General features: G+C 36.8%; 1 protein-coding gene and 1 non-coding gene across 4 annotated transcripts in view; both read left to right on the plus strand.

Annotated features, from left to right (window-relative positions):
- The window catches only part of RC3H2 (ring finger and CCCH-type domains 2), a 47,776-nt gene that overhangs the window by 5,483 nt on the left and 17,310 nt on the right, over positions 1–24,983 (plus strand). For all 3 annotated transcript variants that reach the window (XM_007128908.4, XM_028493551.2, XM_007128910.4), the window contains exons 2-9: positions 2,962–3,259; positions 5,516–5,633; positions 8,251–8,484; positions 14,896–15,071; positions 20,945–21,145; positions 21,612–21,744; positions 21,857–21,975; positions 23,710–23,822. In XM_007128908.4, the coding sequence (XP_007128970.1) occupies positions 3,029–3,259; positions 5,516–5,633; positions 8,251–8,484; positions 14,896–15,071; positions 20,945–21,145; positions 21,612–21,744; positions 21,857–21,975; positions 23,710–23,822 (1,325 nt within the window). In that variant the 5' untranslated portion in view covers positions 2,962–3,028. The remainder of the gene's footprint in view (positions 1–2,961; positions 3,260–5,515; positions 5,634–8,250; positions 8,485–14,895; positions 15,072–20,944; positions 21,146–21,611; positions 21,745–21,856; positions 21,976–23,709; positions 23,823–24,983) is intronic.
- Positions 21,412–21,522, plus strand: LOC112065594 (small nucleolar RNA SNORD90). The gene has a single exon (XR_002892125.1). It is a non-coding gene; the product is annotated as a small nucleolar RNA SNORD90 (small nucleolar RNA).

The raw sequence follows: 24,983 nt of genomic DNA on the forward strand, positions 1-24,983 counted from the left end.
CATATATATGTGTTAGCATACGGTATTTGTTTTTCTCCTTCTGACTTACTTCACTCTGTATGACAGACTCCAGGTCTATCCACCTCATTACAAATAACTCAGTTTCATTTCTTTAAAACCGTAGTTTTTTTTGAACATAAAAAGCACAATAAAGGCTAATAGAATTCCTCATTTGAGTGTGGGGTTATTTGAGAATGAGTTGTACACTTTTCTGTCCTGAATCTGATTACATTTTTAAACATCTAATTTCTGTGGCACTAATGTATTTGGATTGGTAAACATTCTTATGAAATAAAGTATTGGCTGATAATTGCCCTAAATACCTAGATTTCTTGTTCACCAGAGAGCATCTGTCAGACTTATATAAGTTTTGAATTGGAAGATGCAGAAAATTTGTGAAATGTAGAGTGTTCAAGTTCGGGATCTAAAGATTTTATTTTATTTTTTATATATATTTTTAAAATTAATTATTTATGTATTTATTTTTGGCTGCATTGGGTCTTCATTGCTGTGCGCGGGCTTTTCTCTGGTTGCGGCGAGCGGGGGCTACTCTTTGTTGCCGTGCGCGGGCTTCTCATTGCGGTGGCTTCTCGTTGCGGAACACAGGCTATAGGCACGTGGGCTTCAGTAGTTGTGGCGCATGGGCTCAGTAGTTGTGGCTAGAGGGCTCTAGAGCGCAGGCTCAGTAGTTGTAGTGCACGGGCTTAGTTGCTCCGCGGCATGTGGGATCTTCCCAGACCAGGGCTCGAACCTGTGTCCCCTGCGTTGGCAGGCGGATTCTTAACCACTGCGCCACCAGGGAAGTCCCAGGATCTAAAGATTTTAAATTAGAGGTTTTGATACTAAATATTTTATTAAAAATTATGGAACGTTTTAATCTTAGGAATAAGAAAAATCACTGTCATTGTTTTCCCTGTGTGCCTTTTAATCATATGCATATATAAAGATAGAAATTTAAACAGTTGACCCTTGAATAATGCTGGGGTTAATCCACATATAATTTATACTTGTCCATCTGTATCCATGGTTCCTCTGCATCTTTGGATTCAATCAGCCATACTCCGTAGTACTGTAGTATTTACTACTGAGAAATACCTGTGTATCTACCAAATGTAAAACGGATAGCTAGTGGGAAGCAGCCGCATAGCTCAGGGAGATTAGCACAGGGAGATCAGTTCCTGCTTTGTGACCACCTAGAGGGGTGGGATAGGGAGGGTGGGAGGGAGGGAGACGCAGGAGGGAAGAGATGCAGGGATATATGTATATGTATGTATATGTATTGCTGATTCACTTTGTTATAAAGCAGAAACTAACACACCATTGTAAAGCGATTATACTCCAGTAGAGATGTTTAAAAAAAAAAGCATTATGTAAAAAAAAAAGAAAATTATATGTGTATAAGTGGACCTGGGCAGTTCAAGCCTGCGTTGTTGAAGGGTCAACTGTATTTTGCTGTTTTTCTGCTTAGAGTTATTAGATAAGAATATTATTTTATTCTTCAACATCTTGCTCATTGGACCTGACAGTTTTTGGTCGTGTGTGTGTGTGTGTGTGTATATATATATATATATCTATCACTTATGTTTTTTCTAAAGTATAACCTGCAGTATTTTTTTTAGTTGTTGCTCTAGGAATTATTTTATATATATATATATATATATATATATCACTAACTGATATGTTTTGTCAAAAGTATTGTAGGGAATTACATTCAAGATTTGTATTTTCTTTTTTTTTCTTTTACTTCGGCGCTGTATTTTTTTCAATAAATTTATTTTTAAATTTTTTAAAAAATTATTTATTTATTTATTTTTGGGCGTGTTGGGTCTTCGTTTCTGTGCGAGGGCTTTCTCTAGTTGCGGCGAGCGGGGGCTACTCTTCATCGCGGTGCGCGGGCCTGTCACTGTCGCGGCCTCTTCTGTTGCGGAACACAGGCTCCAGAAGCGCAGGCTCAGTAGTTGTGGCGAGCGGGCCTAGTTGCTCCGCGGCATGTGGGATCTTCCCAGACCAGGGCTCGAACCCGTGTCCCCTGCATTGGCAGGCAGATTCTCAACCACTGCACCACCAGGGAAGCCCTTGGCACTGTATTTTAAGGTTAGCATCATTCTTTCATTTATGGACAAACGGCTCTATCATTAACAGTCTTCTCTCATACTTTTTCAGTACCTTAGTTAACCTCATAGTCAAGTCCTGACCAGAGATTTCCTCTTTTGTGAAACTGCCAAGGTGAGCTATCCTTGACTGACTTGGTCATTCAGGTGACAAAGCTGTTCCTTCACTACTGACTTACTGTGATTTTGTTTGGATCAATATTTCCAGAGTTCACTACCTCTTAGGTCATATCTTACTATGCTTGGGGGTAGTAGATATCCAAGGGAAACACTTTTTTTTTTAAATTAGCAATCCAAAGTAATTTGTTTTTCTAAAAATGAAATTGTGGAAAGTTAATCTGTTTATTTGATGTGGTCATTAAGAAAAATACATGAAAGCTTTGATGAGCAACTGATATAAATATGTTTAGTCAGAAGGAGCACTATTAGGATATTGTTTCTGCACAAAAAAATTTCAGAAATTTAATTCAGCAAATAGATTTAAAGAAAAAGATGTTCAAAGCATATAGAATTATTCAGAATTGTTTTAGGTTTTGGGCCTCCCTGGTGGCACAGTGGTTGAGCACGGATTCGATCCCTGGTCCAGGAAGATCCCACGTGCCGCGGAGGAACTAAGCCCGTGCGCCACAACTACTGAGCCCACTCCTAGAGCCCGTGCTACGCAACAAGAGAAGCCACCGCAATGAGAAGCCCGCACACAGCAATGAAGACCCAACACAGCCATAAATAAATAAATTTATTTTTTTAAAAGTGTTTTAGGTTTTGAAGCTGTGGTGGTTGACTTAAGCAGTTAACTCTTGAAAGGTGAATGATGAATATGTGGTTAATTCTTACTTTTGTCCATTTCCAGCTTACAAAACACTACCCAGCAAAATAATGATCTGCTAGACTGCTAACCCGAGCATCCAGCTTCCACAATGCCTGTGCAGGCAGCTCAATGGACAGAATTTCTGTCCTGTCCAATCTGCTATAATGAATTTGATGAGAATGTGCACAAACCCATCAGTTTAGGTTGTTCACACACTGTTTGCAAGACCTGCTTGAATAAACTTCACCGAAAAGCTTGTCCTTTTGATCAGACTGCCATCAACACAGACATTGATGTGCTTCCTGTCAACTTCGCACTTCTCCAGTTAGTTGGAGCCCAGGTAACCTTTCAGGATTTTACGTGTTTGGTATAAGTAATAATTATAGAACTTTGTTCATTAAGGGGTACAAAGTATGTTTAGGGATATTTGAGACAAAAAATACTCAATATACCTGATTTTCATTATTGTATTCCGCAAATGATTTTCTTTAGCTAATGTCATAAATCCTTATGCAAAACTGTAAATTGCATATAGTTATATACTTTTTTGTATTCAGTGCTGTGGTCAAAAGTTATGTTTTTAAGAGATTTTGGTGGATAAGAAACATTTTTGTATAAGCATACATAAATATTTAGTCATTAGGGTATGTGAAAAGAAATGTCATCAAATTTTGGCCAGAAATCAACCATCTAGAACCCTTAAGTGGAGGTTTTTTTGGTTTTCTTTAAAACTTCACTTGACTTTTAGGATGATATTATAAATGAGAAAATAGGTCTGTATGGGTATATATACATATATAAGATGTATATATAGAAAACCAATTTCTAGAGTGTCAGTAACAAAGTCTGCAGTTTTTGCTTATGCTCATATGCTATAAAAATAGCATATCTTATTTATCATTTTACTGAATCAGCAAGACCCTAGATTTATAATAATATTCATTTAATGAGGGCCTACTTTGTGTTAGGTGTGATAGTAAGCAGTCCACATCTATTATTACTAATTCTTGTCATAGTTCTTCAGGTAGTATTATCCCCATTTTACAGGTGAGGAAGAAGATGAAATTCTGTACCTCATGTACTACATATTAAAGCAAGAAAGTAAGGATTTTTCTGATTAATCACTTCTTAGAGAATTCAGTGAATTAAAATACTCCATTCCTTTAGTGTCTTGATATTTGAGGTTTTCCTTTTAAAGCACATTTCTTTTCAGTGTTCATAATCCAGTTAGACACTCTGAAATCAAGATGCATCTATTTATCAATAGTGTGTCATAAATTAATTGGCAGTTTTTTCCTTAATGGTGCATAAAACAGTGGTGCCTCTTGCAAACAATGGCATCTTAGAGTCAATAAAATACTGTAGATTATTTGTAATAATACTAGCTATCATTTAGCATCTGCTATAGGTCAGGTATTGTTTTTTCACTTATAAATGTTCTCTCAGTTGGTCCTTAAATTATCTTGCAGGTCTTTACAATGTGACTTCCATTACCTTTTCAGCCTTATCTCCTGCTCTGTCCTCACTCTTTCTGCTTAAGCCACACTGGCCTCCTGACCAATTGTCAGATGTACCAAACTTGTTGCCACCTGAGGGCTTTTTCAGTGACTGTTATTTTGCCTAAGATACTCATTCTCTCTCCTCTTTCAAGTCTATATTCAAATGTCATGATTCCCAAGCATGCCTATCCTGACCACCCCGGTTAAAATTGCAGTCCCCCTCCAACACTCTCAGATCCCCCTTATCCTTGCTGTATAATTTTTACTGACCACCTTCTATCATACTATATGTTTATTTATTTTTAAAAAGAATTTATTGGCTGCTTCCTCTTTACTAGAATGTAAGCTACACAAGGGCAAGATATTTTGTCTGTTTTGCTCACTGATAGATGCTTACTGCCTAAAACTGCTTGGCATGTGGTAAGCACTCCATGAATATAAATATTTGTTGAATTAAATTGAATTTTCATAATGGCACTGTGAAATAGGGATTTTCATCTTCATTTTGCAGATAGAGAAACCATGACTTGGAGCAGTTAAATAATTTACTCAAGATCATTTGTAGCAGTTGCAGGGCTGCCCAAGGTTTTACCCAAGTTTTGACCTTTCATTGAGAACAAGGGGGGACAGACCATAAACAATAAATATAATAAGTAAATTATATAGGAAGCAGGTGCCAAGTGCTAAGGGGAAAGAAAAAAGTTCTTGCCTTTTTTCCTACTTTTTATTTTGAAATACTTTTTTTAATTGCAAAAAACAGTACCCAGAGAACCTGTTAACTTTCTGCAGCTTCCCCTAATGTTAACATTTTTCAAAGTTATAGCATAGTTATCATCCCCAAGGAATAACATTGATACATTGTACAATTAACCACCTCCTTTTTTCCTCTCATTAATTCACCCAGCCCATGCTATTAAGTATGATATCCTTGGTTCTTGGAAAGCAGATTGGCTAGGTGTTTGGCTTTAATTTTACTAAAACTACATTGATTTTCTGTGTATTAGAAGTTTATACTCACCAAGATTATTATCAAATATAAAATTAACAATTGCATGAACTGGATGAATGTATTTCTTCAGTTTTTCTTTGTTTTTTAGGTACCAGATCATCAATCGGTAAAGTTAAGTAATTTAGGTGAGAACAAACACTATGAGGTTGCAAAGAAATGTGTTGAGGATTTGGCACTCTACTTAAAACCACTAAGTGGAGGTAAAGGTAAGTTCATAAAAAAGTATTTTTATGGGTGAGTAGGACTTGGTAATACATTAATTTTGGAAGACTTGTGTTGATACCCTATTAAATTTGAGTTTTGCCAAATGAGTTTGCTTAAAGCGATCATGGAAATCTTTTTGATTGAGAACATTATACTATTTTCTAGAGATAATCAATATCGTTATTTAAGAATTCATCAGACATACTACATATTGAGATTTATACAATGTTTATATTCACTGATTAAACTAATGGTGCTATAGCAGAATATTAGTTTTAATGAATCCTACTAAGACAATTTCATGTATTCATTCAGTCATTTATTAAATTTTATGGAGCACTTACAGTTAACTTACATAACTTACAGGTTAGGGTCTTCGTGGAGCCCACAGTCTATTGGGGAGATAGGCATATAAGCTCAGTAAGTTAAGTGCTGAGACAGAAATGGAATTCTCTTCTGTTTATCACTGCATCCTCAGTAGCTAGCAGGTCATAGATGTAATAAAAAGTTGTTGAGTGAGTGAATTAATCAAGTACTTATTTTGTATCTGCTCTGTGCTTTCCACTGTTGGATATTTTGGACACAGTGACTTCCTTGAGAAACTCATCCTGTCTACCTCATTCATTCATTGAACAGATACTTAAAGAGCATGTCCTAAGTACCAGGCACTATGTTATAAACGATAATTGCTGTGGAAAGAAAACAGTATAGTTAAATGGATCAGCAATGTCAGAGTGAGGGGAAAAGGGTGGGTTGCAATTTTAAACAAGGTGATTAGTGTAGACCTTGTTAAGATGGTAGCTTTTGAACTTGAGATGAAAGAGGTGAGGTAGTTAACCATGTAGGTTCCTGGGAAAAGACTGTTCCAGGCAGAAGAAATAACAAAGTCCCCAAGGCATGCCTAGTGTCTTCAAAGAACGAAAACAGGAGAATGTACCTGGAGTAGGGTGAGTGAGGGGGAGAGCAGTATGAGATAATGAAAAGAAATGGTGAGGCCAGATGATGTACAGACTTACAGGCCATTTTAAAGACTTGAGCTTTTACTCTGAGTGAAATTGGGGAGTTACTCTAGGATTTTGAGCCAGAGGAATGACGTGATATGACTAATGGTAAAAGGGTCACACTAGCTGCTCTGTTGAGAATTCAGTGTAGAAGGACGAAGGGAAAACCAGGGTGTTGGTTAATAGGCTGATGGGACAAGGTTAGTGGAAGTGGAGGTAGTGAGAAGTGGACAGTCTGGATGTTTTTTGAAGGTAGAATCAAGAGAATTTCCTAAATTATTGGATGTGGGTATGAAAGAAAGAGCAGGGTCAAGTATGACTCCTGAGTTTTGGGGCCTGAGCACCTGGAAAGAGAAGTTACCATCAACTTAACACAAGGAATACTGCAGGGACATCAGGTTTAGATAGGAAGATCCAGGAGTTCAGTTTTGGTCAATGTTGAATTTGAGATGTCAAATCTTCACTTGGATGCTGTTAGGTAACCAGTGGATATATGTTAAGGAATGAGGTATAGGAGCTGTAATTTTGGGAGTCATTGACATACAGGTAGTATTTAAAGCAATAAGACTGGATGAGATCACCTAAGTAGTGAGTATAGATAGAGAAGAAAACAAAAACTGGGTTCTGGGCCGTTTAACATTAGGAAATCAGGAAGAAAAGATGAAATCAGCAAAGAAGACTGGAAAGGAAGAAGGAGGAAGAAAATTAAGAGACAGGGGTGTTCTGGAAGCCAAGTAAAGAATGTTTTTAAAGGAGTTAGGAGTGATCTGTGTTGAGTGCTCTTGAAAGGTCAGATAAGATAAGGATTGAGAATTGACCATTGATTTAGCAAAGAGGAGGTAATTGTTGTTATGAGAAGAGCAGTTTTGGTCAAGAGATAGTGGCAAAAACTTGATTGGAGTAGGTTTTAAAGATTGTGAAGCAAGGATTTGGAGATAGTGAATATAGACAACTCTAGAAGATTTGCTGCAAAACGGAGGAAAGAAATGGGGCAGAGCAGGTAGGGGAAAAGGGATGAATAAAAAGATTTATTAATTTTTTTAAGATGTATGAAATCACAGCATGTTTGTTCTTACTGTATGCTGATGCAAATGATCAAGTAGAAAGGGAACAATTGATGATGTGGGAGAGAGGGAAGAAGTGCTGGAGCAATATCTTTGAATCTGAAAAGGGAATTGGATCTAAGATTTTGTCATTAAACCGTGTTCTAAATGTCTTATATACAAAACAACAACAACGAAAAAAGCCCCCAAAACTAGAGCTGTTATTAATCATTAGATTTTTTCATTTATTTAGCTCTAAATTTATCTTCAGTAGTTTTAGTGAAGATGAAGAATAGACTAAATAAACCCAAATTACTCTCTTTTGTGGGACACACATAGCCTAGAGAATAGGATACCCTAATAAAATTCGAAGTAACTAAAAATTAGGCTCCCATTACCGCAGAGTAGTAATAAACAGGGACAAAATATTCATTGTTAAAAAATGAAAGTACCTTATGGGGACTGATTAGGAATTGTGGCTTAATAGTTAAATGCTAGATATTTTCATTAAATAGATAATGAAATTTGACTTGTCTCTTTTGATTGAAAAAAACTAGTTTCCTTTTTTCCTAAAGGTGTAGCTAGTTTGAACCAGAGTGCACTGAGCCGTCCAATGCAAAGGAAACTGGTGACACTTGTAAACTGTCAACTGGTGGAGGAAGAAGGTCGTGTAAGAGCCATACGAGCAGCCCGTTCACTTGGAGAAAGAACTGTAACGGAACTAATATTACAGCACCAGAACCCTCAGCAATTGTCTGCCAACTTATGGGCTGCTGTCAGGGCTCGAGGATGCCAGTTTCTAGGGCCAGGTAAGATACATCACTGTCTTGCCTTTCTTATTGGCTATCAGAGCTAGAGGATGCCAATTTCTAGAAGTAGGTGAGAATACTCAGATTTATACATACAAATATTGACATAATTAAAGGTAAATTAGTTTTTATTAATCATAATTTATATGATAAACAGTGTGATAGTGTTTTAGAATGAATTTCTCATTTCTTTAAGAAAAGTGACACAGACCCAATTTTACAAATTAGAAAAGTGAGTTAGAGGCCTCATAATACACAGGTAGTAAGTAAAGAAAAGTAAACCTTTTTATGAAAGAAATTAAAAGTTCATGATTGTCTTTAAAATTGGGAAACAAATTATTAGAAAAAATAAGAATCACCAGGGGATGATTCCTTTATAGTTACCATCATCTACATTCTGTTTAAAAAATCTTTACCTATACCCAGGTTATGAAGTACTTTCCTGTGTTATCTTCTTGAAGCTTTATTGTTTTGCCTTTCTGATTTAGAACTATAGGCTAGGAAGAATTTATTTTTGCAAAGGAACTTTTTTACTAAGTGGCATTGGGACCACTGGATAGACATGTGGAAAAAGATAAAATTGGATGTAATTTTTTTCTTCTTCTATTTCTTTTTTTCATGGATGTATTTCTTTTTTTAAAAAAAAATATTTTTCTAATTATTTATTTATTTATTCTTAGCTGCATTGCGTCTTCGTTGCTACACATGGGTTTTCTCTAGTTGCGGCGAGTGGGGACTGCTCTTCGTTGTGGTGCGCAGGCTTCTCATTGCAGTGGCTTCTCGTTGAGGAGCATGGGCTCTAGGCACATGGGTCTCAGCAGTTGTGGTGCACGGGCTTAGTAGTTGTGGCTCGCAGGCTCTAGAGCGCAGGCTCAGTAGTTGTGGCGCACGGGCTTAGTTGCACCGCGGCATGTGGGATCTTCCCGGACCGGGGCTTGAACCCGTGTCCCCTGCATTGGCAGGCGGGTTCTTAACCACTCTGCCACCAGGGAAGTCCCCATGGATGTATTTCTTATAATCCTTAGCTACATAAATTCCAAGTAGGTTAGAAATACTTATGATTAAAAAATAAATTGTATAGGTAATAAAAGCAAATACATGAGTGAATTCCTTTATAACCTAGGAGTAGGAAACACTGTTTTCTTTGGCTCCACATCCAGGAGCAATAACAGAAAAGATTGGTATTTGGCTATATAATTTTTTAAATTGCATCATAATAAAACATCATAAGAAAAGTAAAAAAAAAAAAAAGAGAGAAACTTGGGGAAATATATCACATACAGAGGGCTAATATAATTAATGTATAAGGTACTTGTAAAAACTCAGAAGAAAAATACTAGCCACCCAATTAAATTGACTAAAGATGCAAACAGACAACTCAAGGGAAAAAGTAATGTAAATGGTCCTCAAACATATAAAAATGTGCTCAGTCCTTCTCATATTAAGAGAAATATACATTAAAATTATAGTGAAATACCATTTCTCACCTATCAGATTGGCAGAATTCAAAAGTCTGACAACTTTTGTCTCTTGTCAAGGCTGTGGGAAAACAGGTGTTTTCATCCAGTGATAGTGGGAATGCAAAGTGGTGCAAACTTTAAAGAGAGGGATTTGTCAATATCTAGCAAAATCACCTCTGCAGCTACCCTTTGGCCCAAAAGTGCTATTTCTAGGAATCTGTCCCATAAATATAGCAAAAAATGCAGAATGCATAAAGTTATAAAGCACTGTTTATAACAGTAAACATCTGGAAGCAACCTGAATGTCTATGAATAGGAGACTGGCTTAGTAAACTGGTATATATCCTTCCAGTGGACTACCATGCATCTGTTGAAAGTAATGAGGAAAATGTATATATTCTGCTGGGTGTGATTTCTAGATACATTAAGTTAAAAAATAAAAGCAAGGTGCAGAATAGTGTGCCCCTTATAGTAAAGCACACTTTTAAATAGGGAAGGGAGAGAGAGACAACCATTTTCTAATTGTTTGTTTGTATTTTCCAAAGGAAGCAATGGTAGGAAAAATTAAAAAATAATAAACATGTAGAGTAGGGAAGAACCAAGAGAAAGCAGATAGAGACAGAAGCTAGATCTCGCTCAGTGTACGTTGATTTGTAGTTTGTACCCATGTAAATGTTTTAGGTAATCATAAAACAATTCTTAGTAAATATAAGTTTTAAAAATTTAAATAAAAAGAATAAAATAAAAAAACACCTAAGAATGAAAAGCTAAAACATTCATAAGTTGGTGGCATATTCATCAGGAATGAACTATTTCAGGTGACTTTAGAACACAGTGTTTTTGATTTTTATATTCCTAGTGTGATATATAATAAATCCTAAATTGTATTCACTAGTCATATTGTTTATAATTCTATTGGTATTGTTATTTTGAAACTATTATACAGACACATAGGATAAAGCAAGTAGGTAATTATGTTAATGCCATCAGGAACCAAGGTTTTTGGCATTTAAAAAAAGAGAGATACAAGTATGAAATCAAAGAATTTATGTAAAAACCCTGCATTCTTAAATTTGAATGGGCAATATAAGTACAGACTCATTTATTTTTCTTTTTCTGGAAAATGACTGTTTCCTAGCTCTGTCTAGGGTAAGCTGTGACGAAGTGAGAGAGTGGCATGGAATATATACACTACCAAACATAGGGTGGATAGCTAGTGGGAAGCAGCCACATGGCACAGGGAGATCAGCTAGGTGGTTTGTGACCACGTAGAGGGGTGGGATAGGGAGGGTGCGAGGGAGGGAGACGCAAGAGGGAAGAGATATGGGAACATATGTTTATGTATAACTGATTCACTTTGTTGTAAAGCAGAAACTAACACACTATTGTAAAGCAATTATACTTCAATAAAGATGTTTAAAAAAAAAGGCTTGGAAGCAGTGAATAGCCATAGCACCCAAATTGTGGCCTTTAATAAGTACCATTTCCTACTAAAAAGAAGCAGGGCTCTTTTAATAAATTTTTTATCCCAGTTCTAGGGTAGAAAAGTACAAGATGAACCTGGGAAGTCTTGTGCTAGAAAGCAATAAAGCTATTAAAGACCATCGGAATCTTGTCAAAAGGACAGAATTTGAAAAGGCTCCCACTGGACAAAAGTGGGACAATCTGAACCTCCAAATGAATAATGACTATAATGGATTGAAACACATAAAATGTGGAAAAAATCCATGATCTTGTAATGATAGTACAGAAAAAATAAATTGGTTATCTTTGGCAGTTGCTAGAGCACCAACACATTATGCTAAAAATTGGAAAAGGAGTAGAAAAAAAATCAAGCATGTTTTTTCTGACTTTCCTTTACAAATTGCTTTCAAGGACAGTTTCTCAGGGTTTTGAGGGTAGATTTCTCTTTTAGCAAAATTCCAGCTAATAAATTTAGAAAAACAGTGTTAAGGTTAGAAAAATCATATAAAATGAATTAATGGGTCTAGGCAAGAATTGTTATTGGCTGTTAAAACCAGTAGATGAAAGGTTAATAAATGAAAAAGGCCCAAACCCACTGATCAATCTTAACAATACTAAAGGTGAGACATCTAGGTCTTAAGTATCTCCTGATGTGATACATAGAATAAGGTGTATGCTTGCCCCCCCCCCGCAAAAAAAACCCAAAAGCTAAAAACTCATTCTGAATCTAATCAAGTCTCTAGTTTACGTGAAATAAGGAGGATAAAGGAACATCACAAATACAAAATTAGCCAAATTGAGAATGTGGGGTATTGTTTAGAAAAATGATTGTTTCTGCAACAAATTATTTTCTTTTAAACAGGTGGGTGGGAGAGTGGGGGAGAACTAGTATAGGTTTTTTTCTTTAAGCTTGAAGACATACAAACCAAAAGCAAAATATGGACTTTATTTGGATACTTACTCAAAGAAACCAACTATAAGAAGAAATTTTGAGACAGTGGGAGAAAATTCAACCTGAACTGGGTATTAGATGATATTAAGGAAACATATTACTCTTTTTAGATATGATAATGGTGTTATGTTAATTTAAAGTTCTTACGTGTTAGAAATACATAATAAATTATTTAAGGATGAAGTACTATGTTATCTTGGATTTGCTTCAAACCACTCTAGCCAAAACAAACTAGAAAAGTGGATAATGAGTAGATGAAACCTTAGTGTCAGCCACTGTATTATGGGTACATGTTATCCCTACTTTTGTATATGTTTAAAATTTTCCATAGTCAAAGTTAAATTGAAAAATAATTTTTAAAATCCATATTTATATATAATTTAAGAATGCTTACCTGTGGATATTTCCTCATGTTTATTTACCTTACCTAAGAAGCACTAGACTAGGTATCAAATATCCTTTGTTCTATAACTGGTCAACAGAAAGATAAACAACACAGTTTAAAAATGGGCCAAGGGCTTAAATAAACATTTCTGCATAGAAGATACATAGATGGCCAAGAAGTACATGAAAAGATGCTCAGTGTCATTGGTCATTAAGGAAATGCAAATCAGAATCACAATGATACCATACCCAGTAGGTTGGCCATAATTTAAAAAGTAGAAAATAAAAAGTGTTGGCAAGGATGTTAGAGAACTTGGGAATGTAAAATGATGCAGCCTCCATGGAAAAACAATTTGGCGGTTCCTCAAAAAGTTAAATGTAGAATTACTGTATGACCCAGCAGTTCCACTCCTAGGTGTATACCCAAAGGAACTGAAAACAGGTATTCAAACTAATACTTGTACTCGAATGTTTATAGCAGCATTATGCACAATAGTCAAAAGGTAGAAGCAATCTGGATGTCCATCAATCCTGATGAATGGATGAACAAAATGTGGTATATTTATAAATAGAATATTATTCAGCCATTTAAAGGGTTGAGAAACCGATACATGCTACAATGTGGATGAACTTCAAAAATGTTATTTTAAGTGAAAGAAGACAGACAAAAGGTCACAATATTCTGATTCCATTTATGTGAAGCATCAACAAAGGTCAATCCATAGAACCAGACATCAAGCTAGTGGTTCCCAGAGATGGGGGCAGGGTGGGGGGGGTCGGTCAGGGGTATGGGGTGTGACTGCTTAATGGCTATAGAGTTCCTTTCAGGTGATGAAAATGTCTTAGAGCTAGATAGAGTTGATGGTTGTACAACATTGTGAATTGTATACTTCAAAATGGTTAATTTTAGTTATGTAAATTTTACCTCAACTTTAAAAACGTCCTTAGTTCTAATTATAATTTTGTTGCTAACTAGTTGTGAAACTTGGCCTAGTCACTTAACTTTTCTGGGCCTCGATGTCTTACTTGGGAAAAGAGGGGTTTGATTTTTAATCTAGATTCTAGATGATCTTTCAGTTCCATTGTTTTCATTGAGAGTCAGTGTATTTTTAACTTTTTAATTCTAAATAATTTCAAATTTACCAAAAAGTTACAAGAATAATGCAGAGAATTCCTATATACTCTTTATCCATATTCACTAGTTTTTAATATTTTGCTATATTTGTTATATAATTCACTCTTTCTCTCTTCTGAGCCATTGAGAGTAGGTTGCATATTTCATGCCCCTTTACCCCTTGCACTTAAGTATGTGTCCTACGTAAAAACAGTACATTCATCAAATTCAGAAAACTTAAACATTTGTACAATGCTGCAGTCTGTAGTTCATACTCCAGTTTTGTTGGTTATTCCAAAAATGCCTTTTATGGCATTTATTTTCTTTCATTTTATGATCAAGTCTAAGATCACGTATTATATTTATTTGTCATGTCTCTTTTTAGTCTTCTTTAACATAGTACCATTCCTCAGCCTTTCTTTGTCTAATGTTGGTATTTGTGAAGAATATAGGCAGTTATTTTATAGAATATTCCTTAATTTGGGTTTTTCTGATGCTCCTTCATGATTAGATTCAGATTATAATCTACCTCCCTGGCTGGAAAACAACATAAATGGATGCCTTCTTTAGGTATTGCATCCAGGGGCTAATATCACTTTTAAATTATATATAAAATAATTCTGACAGGCAAAGCAACAGTCTCATGCATTAAAAAATTACCATTTATCTTAAGACTACTATGTGTTCTCTACATGTTATTTACTTGTCATAGTAGCTCTGTGAGTTTTAAAAATGAGGGCTTTTTTTCACTTTAACATTATCATTATCTAGTTGACTATTAAATACCTACAGAAGATATATTTTGTTTAAGTTCTCTTGACTGGTGTTCTATTTGGTTGTTTAGTAGGACGCATGTTTTCTTTCGCTTGATTTCTTTTTAAGTAAACTGTATTTGCGCACGTGTGGTGGCCTGTTTTTCTGCTAAGTATTTACAGACTGCAGATAATGAACCACCATAAACTAATACCCAAAGTAGTCTGACAGGCATGATCTGTAGGTCTCCTCATTTATCATGAACTCATGTTCTTTACTTCTAGCTATGCAAGAAGAGGCCTTGAAGCTGGTGTTGCTGGCATTAGAAGATGGTTCTGCTCTCTCAAGGAAAGTTCTGGTACTTTTTGTTGTGCAAAGACTAGAACCAAGATTTCCTCAGGCATCAAAAACAAGTATTGGTCATGTTGTGCAACTACTGTATCGAGCTTCTTGTTTTAAGGTAAGTAGCAAGCAACCATCTAAACATTACATGCCTGGATGTGAGATACTTGGAATGGGTGTTACCTGGTCTAGAGGCCCCAGAAATACAGAATGCTTACAAGAGTTAAAAGGAAACTTTGCCTTCTGCATTTATTGCATCTGTGATACTGCATATGTGTGATACTACTATGTGTGGGTGTAAGAACACATACGTGAAGGTGTCAGTAACACTGTGAGGGAAATAGTTTGGTAAACTTGACTCTTGGAATAGTAAAAGTGAACTAAAGAAGCCTACTTCATTAATGTTTACCATCTTAAAAGGCAGTCAGGAAGCATACTGAAAACTTCATAACAGTAGGTAATGTTTTAACTTCCCTATTATTATTTTTATCTCTTTCTCTGTGGTGATTAGATTAAAGCCTTTAATCTGAAGATGGCCCATATGTTGTCTTATGGATGACAAGAGAGTGAAAAGTTGAGGATACTGCCCCACTCTGCATTTAGATGGTGGGGTTTTTGGCAGAGAGGATAGGGATGAACCCTAAGTTATTTCGAAATGTAGTTTCATTGTCGAATAGGCTTATGGGTGATGACAGTTACTGAGAGGTGTGGAAAGTAGGCTGAATCCTTGACGTTTCTGCATGTTACAAGAGTATAGGTTACTGGTGGGGACTTGAGAAGCCCAAGGACTTGGAAATAGAAAGACCCATTGGCTTCTATAAAGCAAAACATCTATAAAGTACTTCTATAAAGTAAAACGTCTGAATTTGAAACCAAAGCTTATTTAAGCTATTTTGCTGGTTTTATAGTCCAAGAGTGAAAACAGTACAGGCAGAAAGGAGGTTTTCTTGGCACACTGCTTAGTTTGAGATAACAGGTTAATTGATGATGGAAATATGTTCAAATGAGTTCACTTATCTCCACAAATGAGGGTTAGACACTATCTGCCTGATAGTTAGAGTGCTTGATTGTGTCCTTAAGGCAACAATTGAAATGAATCTCTGGTTCCTCGAACATAATGTTTTTGGCTAAGCAGGCAAATTACAGAAATCATTTATCATCCTGAAGTGACTGGCTTGGTTCTCACACTGTATTGTTGACTTAATGTTGTTTCTTTTCCTCAATGGTATCATACAGATTTGTGGTTTATGATTGTCATACCTCTACAGCTGCTCCTAATATCTGACATTTGAATAACACTAAGTTTAGAAAGATTTCAATTTCATGCTCCCATTTCATCTTGTACTACTGCCCTGTAGTTTAAAATGTTAAAAGCAGTGTTTACATGAATAAAAGGATATCATGCTGACAGTTGCCAAAAGGCCTCTCTCCAGGGGCATTTACTCTAATAAACTCACCATTGTTGAAGGTCTTTTCCTTGATTATAGGCTTAGAGACCTGAATTTTGGCGGTTCCTCAGGAACAGAATCACCACAACCAAGGTCACATACTACATATTACCAATTTTATAAATTTGTAATGAGAAGTGAAACTTTTAAATGACTTTAATTCTCATGTCATAGCTATTTTCCTGTAGAAGAGTATCAAACCTTTGCTTGCTTAGCATGGATCAGAACAAGGGGAGTTAATGATTCTGTTGTTTAATGCAGTGATTCTAAACTGAAGATACACATCAGAATCACTTCTGGAGTTTTGAAGAGTATACATTTGTGGGTCCCATCCCTAGATACTTTGATTTGGTATATCGGATACCAGAATATACCATTGAGACTTGAGCATTCATATATACTTGTTAATTATGCAGTCCTTGAAACCAGGGATCCTGATTACCTGAAATTGTAGTTTTCAAAGCTTCATAGGTGATTTTGATGCAAGTTTATAGAACTTTAATAGGACCAGGCTCTGTTAGCCACCTGTGTACATCTTACAACTCAGGTGGATAGACGTTCATGCTGCCCAAGAGGCACCCTGTACCTTGGTGGTTGGATGAATGTTACCATCCTCTGGTTTTTTGGGTTTCTTTTTTCTGTTTTGGATTAATAATTCCTCCTTTTGTTTCCTCAGTGTTTCTTTTTAAAAAATATTTATTTATTTATTTGGTTGCACCAGGTCTCAGTTGCATCAGGCAGGCTCCTTAGTTGCGGCATGTGGGCTCCTTAGTTGCGGCATGAGAAATCTTAGTTGTGGCATGCGTGTGGGATCTAGTTCCCTGACCAGGGATAGAACCCAGGTCCCCTGCATTGGGAGCGTGGAGTCTTACCCGCTGTGCCACCAGGGAAGTCCCTCCTCAGTGTTTCTTTAAGTAGGTTATTTTGTGATTTCTAAGTTATACTCTGCTCTTTCTTAAATTCTACGTAAGATTGTGTTGATTAGAATTTTGGGTGTCCCATACTTTTTTATAATGTATTTATATAGTCTCAAAGAGAATTGTGAACTGATACTATTAAGTTAACTCTCAGATGATAACTTGATTTCCCCACCTTCATGTTCTTGGGGTCATATTACTGCTGTCTCATGTGCCAACAACAGCAATCAAGACTACCAGTGAGGTGGTCTAGGGAGATTTTCATTTCCTGATGAGAAAATCATCAATTTGAATAGTTTGAACTATTTGCTCAGTCTAAGTTTCAGAGCCTGTACTAGGCCTAAGTATTCTAAATTCTAACCAGGTATCTAATTTCATTGTGGCCATTAGCAAGTTTTAATGGTTCAGGAATAAGTATGTATCATTTATTGTGGAAATTATCTAGCCACATACCTGCATGTTTAGATAATTAGACAGTTACTAGGACATGTGAAACTCTACCTTTTGAATTTATGTTTTTTATCACTTAAGTATAGATTAAAGCTATAAAAATACCCTAATAATTTTTGTGGTGGCAGAAAATTTCTTAATTTCTTAATCATCACCCATAGCACTAATGTTTGCCTAACCATCATGTCCCTCTTCTACTTAGAAGTCCTCAGTGGTTTCCCATTCCCTACAGGATAATATAGTCATACCTCAGATATTGCAGGTTCTGTTCCATACCACTGCAATAAGGCGAATATAGCAATAAAGTGAGTCATAAATATTTTGACTTCCCAGTATATATAAAAGTTATGTTTACACTATACTGTAGTCTATTGTGTGCAATATCATGATGCCAAAAATGTATGTACTTTAATTAAAAAATACTTTATTGCTAAAAAATGCTAACCATCATCTGAGCCTTCAGCAAGTCGTAGTCTTTTTGTTGGTGGAGAGTCTTGCCTCAGTGTTGATGGCTGCTGACTGATCAGGGTGGTGGTTGCTGAAGGTTGGGGTGTTTATGGCAATTTCTTAAAATAAGACAACAATGAAGTTTGCCCCACTGATTGACTCTTCCTTTCACAAATGATTTCTCTGTAGCATGCAATGCTGTTTGATAGCATTTTACCCACAGCAAAACTTCTTTCAAAATTGGAGTCAATCCTCTCAAACCTCGCTGCTGCTTTATCAACTAAATTTATGTAATATTTTAAATCTTTTGTTATCATTTCAACAATCTTCACAGCATCTTCACCAGGAGTAGATTCCATCTCTAGAAACCATTTTCTTTACTCATACATAAGCAACTCCTCATCCATTAAAGGTTTATCATGAGATTGCAGCAATTCAGTTGCATATTTAGGCTCCACTTCAATTCTCCTTCTCTTGCTGTTTCCACCACATCTGCAGTTACTTTCTCCACTGAAGTCTTGAACCCTTCAAAGTCATCCATGAGGGCTGGAATCAACTTCCTCCAAACTCCTGTTAATGTTGATATTTTAACCTCTTTTTGTGAATCATGAATGTTCTTAGTGGCATCTAGAATGGTGAATCCTTTCCAACTGGTTTTCAGTTTACTTTGCCCAGATCCATGAAACAAATTACTGTCTATGGCAGCTCTAGCCTTACAAAATGTATCTCTTAACTAATAAGACTTGAAAGTCAGAATTAACTCCTTGATCCATGGGATGCAGAATGGATGTTGTGTTAGCAGACATGAAAACAACATTAATCTCATTGTATATCTCCATTGGAGTGCTTGAGTGACCAGGTGCATTGTCAACGAGCAGTAATATTTTGAAAGGAATCATTTTTTCTAAGCAGTAGGTCTCATCAGTGGGCTTAAAATATCTAGTAAACCATATTGTAAACAGATGTGCTGTCATTTGGGTTTTGTTGTTGCATTTCTAGAGTACAGGCAGAGTAGATTTAGCGTAGTTCTTAAGGGCCCTAGCTAGGATTTTTGGAAAGGTAAATGAAGATTGGCTTCAATTTAATGTCACCAGCTGCATTAGCTCCCAACAGGAGAAGCTCTGAAGCTCTGAAGACAGGCACTGACTTCTCCTCTCTAGCTATGAAAGTCCTAGATAGTGTCTTCTTCCAATACAGGACTGTTTCATTTACATTGAAAAATCTGTGCTTTAGTGTAGCCTCTTTCATTAATTATCTTAGCTAGATCTTCTGTATAACTTGCTGCAGTTTCTACATTAGCACTTCCGGCCTGCTTCATCTTGTAATTTTATGTTATAGAGTCGGCTTCTTTCCTTAAACCTCATGAACCAACCACTGCTAGCTTCAGACTTTTGTTCTGCAGTTTCCTCACGTCTCTCAAGCTTCAGAGAATTAAGGAGAGTTAGGGCCTTGCTGTGGATTAGGCTTTGGCTTAAGGGAATGTTGTGGCTGGTTTGATCTTCTATCCAAACCAATAAAGCTTTCTCCATATCAGCAATAAGGCTCTTTTGCTTTCTTATCATTTGTGTGTTCACTGGAGTAGTGCTTTTAATTTCCTTTAAGAACTTCTTTGCATTCACCACTTGGCTAGCTCTTGGCACAAGAGACCTAGGTTTCAGCCTGTCTTGGCTTTCAACATGTCTTCCTCACTAAGCTTAATCATTTCTAGCTTTTGATTTAAAGTGAGAGATGTGACTCTTCCTTTCACTTGAAGCCCATTGTGGGGCTATTAACTGGCCTACTTTCAATATTGTTGTGTCTCAGGGAATAGGGAGATCTGAGGAGAGGGAAAGAGGCAGGGGAACACCGGGTGATAGAGCAGTCAGAACACACATTTATCAATTAAGTTCACCATCTTTTATGGATGTGGTTCATGGCTCCCCAAAACAACAATAGTAACATAAAATATCATTGATCACAGATCACCATGACAAATGTAATAATAATGAAGTTTGAAATATTGCAAAAATTAACCAAAGTGTAACACAGAGACATGAAGTGAGTAAATGCTGTTGGAAAAATGGCGCCAATAGACTTGCTTGACACAGAGTTGCCACAGACCTTCAGTTTGTAAAAGACGCAGTACCTATTGGTGAAGCACAATAAATTAAGTGCAATAAAACAAATTGTGCCTGTCCCCAAATTTCTCACCATAGTATACAAGGCCCTCTGTGATTCTTCTCCAGCCTACATCTTAGCCTTTAATTCTATGTGCTCTGCTCTTTCATGTTTCTGTTTACCACTTGCTACTCTTTAGAATTCTGTCCCTCACCCTTCTTTGCCTGGGGAACTCCTATACATTCTTGAGGACTCAGTTCATGTAGCCTTCTGCTGGGGGAAGCCTTCCCTGATACCCTTCCCTCCCCCACCTGCCAGATTTAATTGCCTTTCCTTTATGTTGTCATAGAGTCTTACAATAGCACTTATACTATAACTTTCTATTTACAAGTTTCTTCCCTACCACCTGCTGAGCTCATTGAAGGAAGGCAGAACTATGTATTAGGTTTTGTAAGTTCTGCTTTGTTCCAAAAAGAATTTGTGGTGAGGACATTATTTTCTTTGTACCTTCTTTATGTAGTATCTGATAGGCTATAGGTACCTCCCCCATCAAAACAAAAGAAAAAGTTGTTTGGGGAAGGAGGAAGAGCAGAGTAATTCTGATGGGTTTTTCTCTCCTTTCTATTTTTTAGGTTACCAAAAGGGATGAAGACTCTTCCCTGATGCAGCTAAAGGAGGAATTTCGGAGTTATGAGGCTTTACGCAGAGAACATGATGCCCAAATTGTTCATATTGCTATGGAAGCAGGACTCCGTATTTCACCTGAGCAGTGGTCTTCACTTCTATATGGTGACTTGGCGCATAAATCACACATGCAGTCTATCATTGATAAGGTTTGTGAAATTAGAGATGCTGATTTTATATCATTCTGCTACATTGAAGAGTATTTGAATCTTCTGAAGGGAGTAAAGAGACAACCAATTGGAGATTCCTGTTTTTACATATAAGACTCTTATAAATATCTTTCTTTTTTATTATTTTCTAACTTTTAAAATAAACTAAGGGGGGCAACAGGGAAGCAAATACAGGATGTTAGCATAAAAGCAGCCTGGCTAACCAAGTCTGTCATTTATCTATATTCTGACACCAGATAGCTAATAGATAAGTTTTCTAAGTGTCTAATGATGAATTTCATAGGGCAGATTCTGAGGTGAAAACTTAATTCATCATTGATACTCCTACTATGGAATCTGAAGACACTTGAAAACCTATTCAGTATGTTGACAGAACGAAAGCATTTGAATATAGACAGGTCATAAAAACCAGAGTAAAAACCATTCTGTTTTCCTTTTGTATTAGCTGCAGTCTCCAGAATCATTTGCAAAGAGTGTTCAGGAATTGACAATTGTTTTGCAACGAACAGGTGACCCAGCTAACTTAAATAGACTGAGGCCTCATTTAGAGCTTCTTGCAAACATAGACCCTAATCCAGGTATGTGAGAAAATAATTGCTTATACTTTTTCTACCTTTGAGGTAAATAACACAAGAGACTTACTGCTAAAAAATTCTTTTTCTCATCCCATCCCCTTGGTGGACTATACAGATGCTGTTTCACCAACTTGGGAGCAGCTAGAAAATGCAATGGTAGCTGTTAAAACAGTGGTTCATGGCCTTGTGGACTTCATACAAAATTATAGTAGAAAAGGCCATGAGACACCTCAGGTAAGCACATTTATTGCACTTCTAACTGCTCTTAAAATTTTTTTTTTTTTTTTTTTTTGCGGTACGCGGGCCTCTCACTGTTGTGGCCTCTCCTGTTGCGGAGCACAGGCTCCGGACGCGCAGGCTCAGCGGCCATGGCTCACGGGCCCAGCCGCTCCGCGGCATGTGGGATCCTCCCGGACCGGGGCACGAACCCGCGTCCGCTGCATCGGCAGGCGGACTCTCAACCACTGCGCCACCAGGGAAGCCCTGCTCTTAAATTTTTAACAGAGCATCCTGAACATCTTAACAAGCTGTTTGGTTAATGGACTCCTTATGTGACTCCACTCTCACATAAGTTTTTATTGTCTCTCTTCTTTTGAGAGAAACCCAAGTTTTAGTGCACCTGATAAATAATTCATAGTACAGCAGCAGTTTGAGGCATATCTTGAATATGAGTTTACTGCAGGATTTTTTTTTTTTCTTTTTTTTCTTTTTTTTTTTGTGGTATGCGGGCCTCCCTCTGCTGTGGCCTCTCCCGTTGCGGAGCACAGGCTCCGGACGCGCAGGCTCAGCGGCCATGGCCCACGGGCCCAGCCGCTCCGCCGCATGTGGGATCCTCCCAGACCGGGGCGTGAACCCGGTTCCCCTGCATCAGCAGGCGGACGCACAACCACTGCGCCACCAGGGAAGCCCTACTGCAGGTTTTTTTGACCAACTCTATAGATCTGATTCCTTCCAAATATTTTGTCTAATTTTCTTCTAATGTGGGGAAATTGTCACTTTTTTCTCCTTTGCTGCCATACCAATGAATTCACGTTTGTATATGTGTGGAAGTAAATAAATATTTTCAGTGTACTTTTGAAGGAGTTATTTAAGGTAAAATCCTTCATTCTAGTAATAACATCCATTTATTAAATCACTATGATCCAGTCCCTATGTTCAGTATTTTACATATATTATTTCTAATCATCACAGCCACCTGCAAGATAATTGCTGTTCCCAAGCGGAAGTTTAAAGAGGTTAAATAACATATGTAAGGTCATGGTGGCAGTAAGTGACAGAACTGGTATCAAATCTACTCCAAAGTGATCTTTCCACTCTTCTGTCCGTATTCTGTTAGAAGACATTATAATGTTCAAATCTTAACTGAAAGATGAATGTTTCATATTTATTAAGGTCACAGAAGTAACAATGACATCTTAGATTTTGATGCAAATTATAGCAGTTATGATGATGTTTTTATATTTTGCCTCATTATTTGTATGAACTTAGCTCCACGCCTTAGAAGAAAGTTGTACTCTCAAATTGACAAATAAATTAGTATTTCTTAATTTTTAACTTCTGGGGTAAGTTGTATTCTCCCTTTTCCTGAGAAAATTTAAGTGGACAAAGCTTATGGCTTTTTTAATGCTTTTTGAAATTGGTTGCTTGATTTGGCTATCATAATTTTAAGACAGCAATAAATTGATGAGAAAATCTTTTATTTTTGTGGGCATTTTGTTGCCTGACAAATAAGTAACATAACATTTGAACCAGTTCCAGATAATCCTCAGAAGGAATATCTGAAATGCCAACTCAGGGTTATGTCACATAATGCATAACAGGAAACAATGAAGTGGTGGTTGTGTCAGCACAAGAATTACTTATCTAACGTGAAAAAGAATTAAAGGTGTAATCATAAAATTCTGGAGTCCCAAGAGTGAGTGACAACTGGAATCTTCACTTTTCCAAACATTGATTTTCTTTTCGTAGCCTCAGCCAAACAGCAAATATAAGACTAGCATGTGCCGAGATTTGCGACAGCAAGGAGGGTGTCCACGAGGAACAAATTGTACTTTTGCCCATTCTCAGGAAGAGCTTGAAAAGTAAGTTAGGAGAACTCTCTTTTATTTGGGATTAATTTTTGGTCATTATGAAAGTGTTATATAGAGTCTTAAAGTTTGTGATGAGTTTCAAAGATGCAGTCAGGTTTGCATTGTGGAAGTCTTTAGATTGAAAAATAACCTTTCTTTTGAAACCATACCTTGTTGCTTCTGGCAGCATGGTTAACATAGTAAGTGATTTAGAACCTTATTCAGGTGTCATATTTTAGACCATTGTATATCTGGGATCCATGTTTCTGCTAAACACCTGTGCAGAATGAAAGTATTCTTATGTTCACTCTTACTTGCTCAGGTTCCATTGAAGGTAACAGCTGAGTCCCAGGTAAAACGGTAAAGCAGATACATTTTCTTTTTATGGTTTTTGGTCTTTTTAACATTCTTTTTTCTGTCTTCTTTTCCCTTTTTCTTGTCCTATGGGTAATCCCTTTATTCTGTGTCCATTTACCCCAGACATAAAAGTAAATGGATATAAGCTGTAATATGTGTTGTCCAAGTTTTTGTTATTTTGTTTTTTAACCAAAACATTCATCATTGAGATCTCATCAAAAATTGATTCCAGCCTTTCTACCGAATAACTGGTCTTTATATCAACTCTTAATGGACGTCTCTCTTTTGTTTTTAGACACTTTAAACCCAATTTGAGCTAATTTTCTCCTCTTATACATCTTCTCTTGTATACATCTTCCATCTGCTATCCCCAAGTGTACCCTGTCCAGCCAGTTACACGTGCCATGTTATAGGAATCATCTTTGCCAGCTTTCACCTGCTTGTCTTAGTCACCAAGTTCTGTCAGTTCACTTTCCTATATATTTCTTGACTCTCCCTTGTTCTTTCTGTCCTTACAGGCTAAGCTGTCATCCCTTTTTCTTGATCCATAGTTTCCTCCTAACTAGTCATCTTACAGCTATGGTTGCCCACCTCCAATCCCATTATTCCCCACAAAATAGGGAGAACTTTACACATAAGGCTCATTGCAGGTAATGAGACTTGGGCATCCCTGTGGATAAACATATAAAATCTACTGTCTGGCCCTCAAGACTCTGCGTCATCTAGTTTGTGCCTACCTTTTTTTTTTTTTTTAACTTTTATTTATTTATGGCTGGGTTGGGTCTTCGTTTCTGGGTGAGGGCTTTCTCTAGTTGG

Source organism: Physeter macrocephalus, chromosome 9, assembly GCF_002837175.3.
Source record: "Physeter macrocephalus isolate SW-GA chromosome 9, ASM283717v5, whole genome shotgun sequence".
Lineage (NCBI taxonomy): Eukaryota > Metazoa > Chordata > Mammalia > Artiodactyla > Physeteridae > Physeter > Physeter macrocephalus.